Source organism: Sinocyclocheilus anshuiensis, unplaced genomic scaffold, assembly GCF_001515605.1.
Source record: "Sinocyclocheilus anshuiensis isolate Anshui unplaced genomic scaffold, SAMN03320099.WGS_v1.1 scaffold2171, whole genome shotgun sequence".
NCBI classification, from domain to species: Eukaryota; Metazoa; Chordata; class Actinopteri; order Cypriniformes; family Cyprinidae; genus Sinocyclocheilus; species Sinocyclocheilus anshuiensis.
Window position 1 is genome coordinate 256,960 of NW_015537929.1, and position 11,264 is coordinate 268,223.

Genomic DNA, 11,264 nt, shown 5'->3' on the forward strand with positions numbered 1-11,264 from the left:
TTGTTGTTTGTCATTTCTCTGATCACAAATGCAGACAGGGTTTTATGTTTACACGGCGCGATGCAATGCAACGTGTAAAAACAAAGTATAAGTCATTATAATCAGTAATTATGTCCCCACTGGATGCAACAAATGCCTCATTTGTAATGGGTTTTAATGTTTTTGTCTCGTCGCTCCAGCCGGGCAGGCATCAACAGTATGGTGAGGCACGTAACATTTCCGTCACACGCTTGAGGTATTCGGCCAATCACAACGCACTGGATAGCTGGCCAATCACAGCACACCTCGCTTTTTCAGACCGATGAGCTTTGTAAAAATCGACGCGTTTCAAAAAGGCGGGGCATAAAGGAGAAACAATAATGTACAGTATGTGGAAAATAATGTTTTTTAACTTTAAACCGCATAAACACATTTCATTACACCAAATACACAAAATAATGTTATTTTTAGCAGTATCATATGACCCCTTTAAATTTGAGCCTAAAAATCCTGCAGATACCCTGCAGTACTCTCTTGTGGACCTGCTGGCATATACAAATCATGCTTCATATCATGTCAACTACTCAGACTTTGGCATTTTATCTCTTTTTTTACACTAAAAAAAAAGAAAAATGAAACTGATCAAACCATATTTCAAGTAATCATATCACTCTTCCTTAAAGAAACCATTTATGTACAACGTGACAAAGCAACAAGTGATAAAAGCTATCTATCTCTTACATTGTTACATTGTGTAAATATTTCTGCAGCAATGTGCTCGTAGCCATGCTCACACTGAAAGACTGTTGGACCAAAATCCTGCTCCCTATGTATATTAAACATCAAACACTGACAAAGAACGGGTGACATTTTCACTGGCAGTGTGGACATAAAAATAGTTTGGTCGCTGGAATCTTGCTACATTGCGGCCTGGATAGAACACAGTGTTATACTATAGTAGTATGAGAAATAACAAATTATTTTCAGTTGTCATTCAGTGTAAGAAATAATACCATGTGCTTTAAAAAGTATAAAAACACAACACAGCATTCTTGCATGCATTTAAAAAAAAAGTTTAAAATATAAAATTCATTTAAAAAGTGCACTTGCCCCAAAATTGTTAAAATCCCAAAGATGTGACACCAATTTGGTCATGCAACTAACACCATGCAAAGTTCACAACAGCATGACCATCTCAGACACACACAAGGAATGTACATTCAGTTTTACACATGTTGGGATTCTCCAAATACAGCAGATCATCTTCAGTGCATGCCTTTTGGTTCCCACACTTCACAGGACCATATGGGCCTCTGAATCCACAGGATGAACGCAGCTCAAACTTATTTAATTCAAGACCAGGGTCAAGTGGAGGACTGGTCCGAATGTTCGGAAGCAGGCGGGGCCGGGAAGAGTTGGGGGTAGGGCCGGGGCTGGTCCAGATTCACATACGTGATCTGCAGGTTGATGTAATGTTCCCCCTCAAGGCTGGAGTGGATTTCTTGAATAACTTTCACGAGACTAGGGAAACTTGGTCTCTTCTCAGGCTCAGGATTCCAGCACTGCAGCAGGATGGACCACCTATAATAAAGAATCCAAAATGATTTATTCATCTATTTGCCCTTTATGCCCAATTATGAAGCTACATGTAAATCTAAATATTTCTGTTGGGTTTTCACAGCTGTTCCCCCGTTTTTAAAGTGATAATATTTTTTTATTATTATTATTATTATTATATTTAATTTTAATATAGTTTATGTTCTTTATGATCCACTTACAATGTTAGTACAATTTTTCCATAAAAAAAGTATATACTTTTTCCAAGACTGTTTACCACAGTTTACTCTTATCATTAGTTCTTCTGGTGTTTAGAAATATTTAATAATTTCATATAATTTCATATTTTAACAACAGCAATATTATTCATATATTTATCTTGCTTTACTGCTTCACCATGAATTACGATTTTCTGAATGCAAAATAGGTGTTGCTGACATGTAAATGTGGACAGTTACATAAAAAAAAGCTCCTTTGAATTATATATTTTCATAGCATACATATCAAAAAGCCAAAGATAACATGATTCCTCATGATACGACCCCTTTAAAAATAAAAGGCAGGTAAATCATACAGGGAATTCAAGCAGTATTGTGGCTGTAGCAGTCGACGGCCTTGCATTAGATAGGTTGTAATGTCATAAGGGTCCACATCAGGATACGGACTGGCCCCTCTCGTCATCAGCTCCCACATCAACACTCCAAAAGACCACTAGAGGGAATAAAATACATGTTATATACAGAATGTAGGATCATGAAATTTATTTTTAGCCTGACTCTCCTTCCAAGATGACAGGATCACGCCACTGAGATCACACTTTTATATTCATGTGATTTCAAAACTGTTCATTTTGAAATGTCTTGAAAAGATTCTCCACATTTAAACTTACCACATCTGATTTGGTGGTGAATTTCTGTGTCTGCAGGCTTTCTAAAGCCATCCATTTGACTGGCAGCTTTGCTTTTTTGCTGTCCTTGATGCTGTAGTATTCCTTATCATAGACGTCACGTGCCATACCAAAGTCAGCCACCTTCACTGTAAACGACTCATCCAGCCTAGGAAAAGTGGTTTCATTACATTTATTAGAATTTTTGTGTCTTTACTCATTGTACTTTGATAAGACAACAAAAATCAAAGTACATTTTGTTTGTTTCTTTTTGGTGTATGCATACATTACCAGATAAAATAAGAAAATTAAGGTTGCCTCTTACTTACATGCAGTTACGTGCAGCAAGGTCTCTGTGCACAAATTTTCTGTTTGCGAGATACTCCATTCCTTTGGCAACTTGAAGCCCAAAGCCAATCAGGTCCTTCACTGTGGGATTCTGAACATGAAGGATATATTTTTATGAGGCAACATTTTAATGCAAAAGTTGAGTAAGTTAACATGATTTTACTTAGATTAAAATGTTTAAATTAGTGATGCACTGAAATGAAATGATTCTGGGCCAAAAATTCAGGATGCACTTGGCCGAAAGCTGAATCCAAATCCAGAAATGTATTTTAAAATTATTTATAATTAACATTAAATAATGAATAGGTACAGTAAAAATGAATATGTAAAATAGTACATATATTTGGCGAAATGCTGCTCTCTAGGGTTATTTGTCTAGCTATCTATTAAGTTTATGGTCAGAATGTCATGAGATAAATATAACATTACATGGCATTGTTCACAAGCTGTTTTATTGATACATTTCACTAAGTACTGTTTCCAGGGGTTAAAGCAAAAAAATAATCTTTTGACTGAAAATTTTTCCTCAGCCAAACCCCATTCCACAGCCATACCTGTCACACACCCAGTTTAAGAGCAGTTTTTTTCTTGTAATTAGGAGCGCTTGTCCTCCTAATTGAACAAATTTAGGAGCACCTTCTGATCAATAATAAAAAATTCGGATCAAAAATTAGCCTCAACTCACCTTAGCCTTTATTTATAAAGCACTTTCAAAACCATAAAAATGGACCAAAGTGCTGTACACAAGCAGTATATAATAAAGATTAAAAAAAAAACATTAAAACATAGGAACAAAACATAAAATAAAAGACAAGTCATTCACAATTGTCCTGACCAATCAAATGCCGAAAGCCTGATAAAACAAGTAAGTCTTTAAGTCCTTTTTAAAAATGTCCATGCTTGATGAGGATTTTACAGATAATGGCAGAACATTCCAAAGTGCTGGAGCCACAACAGAAAAAGCGCGATCTCCACTCCAATGGCAGAGCATTCCAAAGTGCTGGAGCCACAACAGAAAAAGCGCGATCTCCACTCCGCCTCAGACGAGACCGTGGGACAGTCAAAAGCAATCTCTGAGAGGAGCGCAATAGTCTATGCGATTGTTAAGGGACCAACATATCCCTTGTGTACTCAGGAGCCTGATCATGCAGAGCTTTATACACAAACATCAACAACTTGATGTGTAATATGAGGTGACATTTGACTCAAAGTGATCTACAGGGGCATTTTCTTTTTACATTTGTAATGGCATTTTTCTAATTTTATTAAATGTATGCAGTGTTTCCTAGGATTTTTTCCAGCTGTGGTGGCAGGACTATTTCCCATGGACCACGCCCCCTCCTCTACCCACCCAATCAGGTGCACTCAGAATTTAATTTATTTTAACTAAAAAAGACAAGTAAATAGTAAATAATAAAATAAGAACAAATAAATTAATGACAATCAATAGCACAAACAAAAACAATAACAAGATACAAATTAAATTAACAGTACTTTAATTTTTTCAGTTAGGTCTAACTATAATCTATTCAACTGTAAAATAACACTGGTTAGTCTTCACTGTATAATGAAAGGCAGCAGGAGGTTTATTTAGGCTGCTGTCTCTTTAAGACCTCATGCACGGATCTAATACTGTTACACATGGCTCTATGCTTACTTTTCTTTTTAGGAGCTCTTGTACTCCTAATTTAAAACATGTAGGAGCACCTTCTGATCAATAATCAAAAATTCTGATCAAAAATTATCCTTCCTAATATGAGGTGACATTTGACTCCTTAAAGTGACTTACAGGGGGAAATGTCCTTTTTACCTTTATAATGGCATAATTTTCATCTATGTCAAATTAAAAAATGTATGTTTATAAGCTTTTTAACATTGGCATGAGTGCAAATAAATTCATATGTTCATGTGGAGATTAATGTTTTAAATATAAAGTTTTGAATACAGAAATATTAAATTATTTAAATAACTGAAATTTTACGCTAAAAATTAAACTAAATCCGCCAGCAGGTGGCAACAAAGTCACTAATTTTATCACTGAATCATTCGTTCAATTGATTCGTTCGAACAGCTGATTCATTCAGGAATGAAGCAAGTGACTGTCTTTATGAATGGGTAATCATGAATCACTGATTCACTAGGTTCGTTCAAAAAAGCACTTTCATCGAATGAATTAAACACTGCTGTGTTTGCTTTTAGAGATGCTGAGCTGTTACTATATTTGGAACTATTTTCATTGAAGAAATAGAGAAAAATCAGGCAGTACTTGTTTATTGAACTGTTGTATTAAATCAATAATCACATTTGCAAACTCCCTTAATAACTATTAAAAGTTGTCACTCTCCTTATCGCGATCTGTGGGCGCACAGAAAATGAGAGCGCGCGAGTGAGTTCTCAAGACTCAAAAGCACGTGCAAATGATACGTTCCGTCATCTGTCATCGTGTTATAAGCGCGGAACCTGCGGGAATGAGTACAATTGTTATTAATAGCCGCAATCCCGCGCCGAAATTCAAGTTCTGCTCTGTGTTCTCTGCTAATAACCCGACTGTGAATGATGCGAGCGGCATCACTATGTTGTCACTGAGAAGCTGCAGCCGTGGCAGGGATGATTTTTGGTGTGCCACAGGGCAGACCAACAACAACAACAATGCGCTAATTGTTTCTTTCCCCCTAATTTTTTCCAATTGACGGAAATCCGTCGTAGACTCGCTGCAATTAACGGAAATCCATCGTAGCGACAGAGAACTTTAATCCCTGTGTTTCGTTCTGTTTCATACTGATGTTCATTCATATATATTTTGTGCTATAACTAGTAGTAAGGAGGACGAGATGATTGGATCATGTGCCGCTTGAACAGAGATGGTGATAAAATAGGGAATTTTAAAGGTGAGACTTTCTTTCATATTGAAAGTAACAAAGCACAAAGCTTATTGTGATTATTGGATGGCAGGTGCACTACAAATAATGTTCAGTGAAGTTCACACATCAACAGAAAACAGTAGGTAAGGTAAGGGTTAGGATATGGTTAGGGCTATGTTGTTCCAGTAAGATATCGATTTGTAGTATGGTATAAAATAAATGTGCTTACCCTCTGTGGAGAGCGGATAAAATGCCGAAGGTCTCCGTGTTTCATATATGGCAGGATCACCAGGGGAAGTCCATCACTGGGAAGCACAATGCCCAAGAGGGACAGGACATGGGGGTGGTGGAAGGCCTTCATAAAGATTCCTTCTCTTAAAAACTGCTCCACCTCTTCCAGATCAGTGATCCCTTTTAAGAAAAATTGAGAAAACCATATTTCCTGTTTTTTTTTTTTTTTATCATAATGGCTAGGCATTACAAAGCTGTACGTAATGTAAACTCTAATGTAAAATATTGTAATATCAATGTTTTTTATAAGCTTCATATACTTTAAAACTAGGCAGAATATATATCTGTATCAAACCTAATGCTCACTTAAAGTTACTCTTTAATAACACTAATACTTTAATAACACTGTTAAATGTAATCTTAAGCAAATTTCAAAATAAAGATCCATTTTTAATCTGTATTCTAATGGTGTGATGCCTAATTTTGCTTGTAAAATAGTAAAATTTTAAATTGTAGATTTTAGTTTTTAATATTTATTTTTCATTTATTTTGATTATTTATTACATTATTTGCCATAACATAATAAAAAATAACAACAATAATTATCAGCTTATTGTATCATCCACAGTTTTAATATTGGTGTGACCCTATTTAAAACAGTATTAATTTACTTACTATTCAGTGATTTGACAGCACAGTGGATCTCTTTGTCATCACTATCAATAAGATATCCATGATACACTGTTCCAAAATGACCTGAGAAAGATTTGAGAATGATGCGAGTGTGTGAAAGAGGATGTACTATTAAAAAAAAGAGAAAATGATGGAAAATAATGTAGCAAATCCAGATGGATTGCCGTTGCTCTAAGATATGTACCTTTGCCGATGATTTGGTCATGCTGGATTTTAACCTTATTATGTGGGATCAAAACATTCTTCACCTCCTCCAACAGATCTGGCCGGAGAGCGGACATAGAGATAGTCTGAGATTGAATCAAAGGAGCTGCTGCAGAGTCCATCGACCCAGCATACGGCAGACTGGAGAATGTTGTGCTCGAGCCTTGGAATGGAGAAGCTGTCAGACCTACAGAATGCACAGTTTATGTTCATTGAAGAATGGACGCTCTTTATGAAGACGCAATGTACCAAGTTGGGCTATATACTCTTTAAATTATAGGTAGTGTCTCAATGTTTTCAAAAACTTCAGGACTTCAGGTTGTCTCACCTCTTCTGTAGTCACCATCAGGTGATCTGTCATAATTCTCCACCGTAGTGCGAGTTGAATGCAGTGATAGTCGAACCTGAGCCAGTGCAGCTGCTGACCAAACAAATGTTTTGTTTTTTGGGGTTTTTTTCTTTTACATTCACCAATTATTTTTTTTAATTTTATTAATTTTTCATTCTGCTTACTAAAAATGGTAAAAAATCATCATAATGAAAAGCAAATATTTTCCATATATTTTAAAAACTTGCTATAAAGTATAATAATGACAAAATTATTTCACATTAATTTTGGAAAAATTTGATTAATTTTGACAGAACGCACTTACATTTCCTTTTCTTGCGCTCTCGTGCAATGGCTACGAAGGCCAGAGCTGCTCCCACACCAAATGCAGCCAAGATGCCCAGCACCATGCCCACAATAAAATTGTTGTTTGTTGTTACTACTAAACCAATGTCATATTCTTCTCCGTTCACTAACAGCTGAGAAACACAATGGGACAGAGCAGTGCATCATGAATGGCATGCAGAGCCAACTTGAACTTATTAAAACTGAATTCAATAGACAGACTCTGACCTTAACTGGTGCCCCCTGGCTATTAATAGTCAGATTTTTAGGGATCCTGCAGGTGATCTCATTGTCCAGAACTGTAGCCTTGCAATCCACTCCATCAATTGTCATAATGATTTTCATGCAATCAGACACCAGGGCTAGTTTTTTGTGCTGGAATAAAAAATGTGATTAGATTAATATACAATACACCTGGAAGAATGATTTGAGTGTCACTGTAAATGTCATAATTTTTAGTCATAATTTAAATTTAGTAAATAATGTATTGAGTTGTTTTAATTGTAAGTCAATTTTATGTATTTTGGCCAGAAAAATGTGGCCAATGTGGCGTTTTATATCATTTTAATAGTTTTAAATAATTTATCGTGTTGTTTTAATTGTAAGTCAATTTTATGTATTTGGGCAGAAAAATGTGGCGTTTTATGTGATGAGAAAAAAATATTCAAATATTATTACAAATAAATTACATTTTGAAATATATTACCATCGAAAACAGTTATTTTAAACTGTAATAATATTTCATACTAATACTGTTTTTACTGTATTTTTGATTAAATGCAGCCTTGGTGAACATAAGAGACTTATTAAAAAAACAATTTAAAAAAATCTTTTGGAAAAATCCAAAAATCCTTTTTGGAAAAATTATTCTATGACTTTTGACCAGTAGTGTATATACAGTACATATAATATGTATTTAACATTCAATTCAATTCAATTCAAGTTTATTTGTATAGCGCTTTTCACAATACAAATAGTTGCAAAGCAACTTTACAGAAAATTAAGTTTCTACAATATATTTAGTACTAGCTTATCTTAACATATATATTATATATAAATATTTTACAAAAACAACACATGAAGACATGTGACCTGGTCGGACCATATATACGAGACTATATAACAACACAATATATGTAACCACTGAGACGTACATGCAATGAGACTTTGTCCTGCCCTGGGCTGAGCTCAAGCACATGGCCTTCTGTTTCAAACGGGATGGGTTCTCCATTAGCATGGCAGGTAAAATTCTGAGGCAGGAGTTCCTTGGCTCCATCCAGATCCACAGTGAGGATTCCTGTTGACTCCTCACAAAGAGGGCTTGTACACTCCATTTGGTTGGGATTTCCTTGACCAACACACACCTAAGCAGGTATAGCATCCAATAAGTGGCAACATAATATACTACTATTAAACGTGGCTCTTCAAAATGCAAGTGAGTCCTACGGTTTGCACAGGTGTCATGCTGTTGCCTCTGTATTTAATGATGGCTTGGGAAACAGAGTCCAGATTCTGTCCAATGATGGTAATTTTTGATCCTCTTCATTGCAGCAGGACCCCAAAAAATACATATTGAACCATTTAATGGTCTTTCACATCACCATTACTGTTAAAGATGCCATTAAATGTTTGTTACAGAAAAAAACAATGTTTTGACTCACCTTCTGAAACCACAGTTGGGCTTCACACCTGTCACCTCAGGATTCACCACATAGCTGAATGTTTTTGTGGCTAAAATAGTTGATTCATCAATTACAACCTTCACATCTATTTCTAAAGTCTCCTCAACACCTTCAGACCTACAAACAACAGAAGTCCCATCTCTAGAGACGCTGTGGAGAAACAATAGTAGGAAAATACTCAAAACTCAGTGGTTAAAAACTATGCTCTACACTGGCATTCTTATTATCTTTTTAAACTATGTCTAATAACTGAATTTCAAAACCTGCCACAATAACCTTTTAACAGGGCAAATTTTGTCTCCAAGGCTGACCATTCTGCTTCCACCAGCATCCAGATGTTTTCCTGACAGGGTGATCAGGGTACCTCCAATCTTAGGTCCAAAGCCTGGACTGATATCTGTGATTTCTGGGGTCTGATGGGAGATATGAGGGATGAAAAGAGCTTTATCAATCCAAATTTGCTTTACTTTATCTAATTGATCAGCAGCAGTACTGCAAACCAATATTTCTTAATAATCTTTATGTCAAACCATGTAATCAAGTGTAGTAATTAAAGGTTGAGAATGTTTTGCTCATTACCACAAAACTTAAGCCTTGTATGCTAGCCTTCCCAGAGATGAAGTATCCACTTTCCACGCTCTTTTCATCCACTTGCACTGTTATATCAATATTTTGCTCCGGGTCTGACACCTCACTATCAATCCTACACACCAGCCTGAGAGAAGAATGAAAAATAACATTCATGAACACCAGTGTTGTTAGTGTTAACTAAAACTAAAACTATTAAAAAATGTTTTAGTTCATTGAAATTAAATAAAATATGACAAATATATGAAAAACTTAAAAAACTGTATTTATCAAACCTTTCAGTGGGAAAATTTAATTGTGTGTGTTACTTACTGGGAGCTACTGCTTTTCTCTGGTATAACAGTGCAGCCACTGTTTCCTACTTTAACCTGGTGAGAGGTTTGAGTGATAGCAGGTCGGGAAGAAGACTGGAAGTTCCAGCCGCAAAGAGTGATTTCACTCTTACCATTTGAGGGCACCGTGCTGGGTAAAAACTGAAAAGCAAAAATGTTATGTTATTTGGATTTGCCACGTACTTAATTGTACATGTAGTACATGACTTTTTTTTTAATCACACTGGAATCGAAACTTGGGAATCGATAAGAATCGGAACCGATCAGCAGAATTGGAATCGGAATTGGAATTGATCAAATTCAAACAATACCCAACCCTAGTCACAACATAATTGTAATACTTCTGTTTGTGTTATTTCCAGGGCTTAAAGCAAAAAAAATCCTGAGCCTGAACTTTTTTCCGGGGTTTGGGGGGTTGCGGGGGGTGGACACATACACAGGGTTATTTGGTAAAAAAAAAAAAAAAAAGAACATTATCTGAAAATTATTTTCCTTGAAACTAACTAGTAACATATCTGCCCTGGCCATTAGTCCTTGACAGGCTCAGACTACAGATTATGGTGGGCTATTTGAAACAGAAATACCAGGAAAGGTTACTCACTATAATGCAAACACACATGTAACATTTAGGATGCTTTTGATATCAAGTTTTGCTGGTTAGATTTGTCCTTGACAGAGTACAAGATGACCTACAATTTAAAACATGAAATTTCTGAAATTGTTTTGTTCAAAAGAAATAATAGTAAATTAAATACTAGGAAATGAATATAAAATAGGAAATATACAAACACAGTTTACTACAGAAAACTACAGTTAAGTTCAATTAACAACAACAACAAAATAAAATGCTCCAAGAACTGGTAACTTAAACAGGGTTCGTACAGATACTGCAAAATAAAATTCCAGGACTTTCAAGGACTTTTCAAGCACTACTCTTTTGGTGTTCAAGGACTAAAATCAGATCTCACTTATCAAAAAATATTGTTATTATCTTTCAAATTCTAATATATAAACTAATAAAACAAATGGTACAAATAAAGTGCAGCACATGCAAAGAATGCAATGACTGTGTCAACTTTAACATTTGAAAGGATACTATGGCAAAGTTATCGCTTTCCTTATTCAAACTGATTTTTTTTTCACGAGTATATGATTGACCTGAAGAATGAAAGCTAGGCTATATCATACACTTGGAAAATTATGAGCTATATCACCGCTTATCGACACTAG

The 11,264-nt window shown here is 35.4% G+C and overlaps 1 protein-coding gene across 2 annotated transcripts in view; it reads right to left on the minus strand.

The window, feature by feature from the left end:
* LOC107657855 (macrophage-stimulating protein receptor-like) overlaps nt 1-11,264 on the minus strand; it is a 40,773-nt gene that overhangs the window by 19,419 nt on the left and 10,090 nt on the right. Inside the window, exons 6-21 of one of the 2 annotated variants that reach the window (XM_016446137.1) lie at nt 10,015-10,175; nt 9,694-9,829; nt 9,391-9,527; nt 9,094-9,264; nt 8,879-8,972; nt 8,587-8,796; nt 7,661-7,807; nt 7,413-7,566; nt 7,088-7,177; nt 6,740-6,946; nt 6,538-6,618; nt 5,861-6,042; nt 2,752-2,861; nt 2,426-2,591; nt 2,111-2,247; nt 686-1,560 (exon numbers count right to left, since the gene is read on the minus strand). In XM_016446137.1, the coding sequence (XP_016301623.1) occupies nt 1,344-1,560; nt 2,111-2,247; nt 2,426-2,591; nt 2,752-2,861; nt 5,861-6,042; nt 6,538-6,618; nt 6,740-6,946; nt 7,088-7,177; nt 7,413-7,566; nt 7,661-7,807; nt 8,587-8,796; nt 8,879-8,972; nt 9,094-9,264; nt 9,391-9,527; nt 9,694-9,829; nt 10,015-10,175 (2,400 nt within the window). In that variant the 3' untranslated portion in view covers nt 686-1,343. Of the gene's footprint in view, nt 1-455; nt 1,561-2,110; nt 2,248-2,425; nt 2,592-2,751; nt 2,862-5,860; nt 6,043-6,537; nt 6,619-6,739; nt 6,947-7,087; nt 7,181-7,412; nt 7,567-7,660; nt 7,808-8,586; nt 8,797-8,878; nt 8,973-9,093; nt 9,265-9,390; nt 9,528-9,693; nt 9,830-10,014; nt 10,176-11,264 lie in introns of those variants that run through there. The other variant, XM_016446130.1, reaches the window with a different exon arrangement.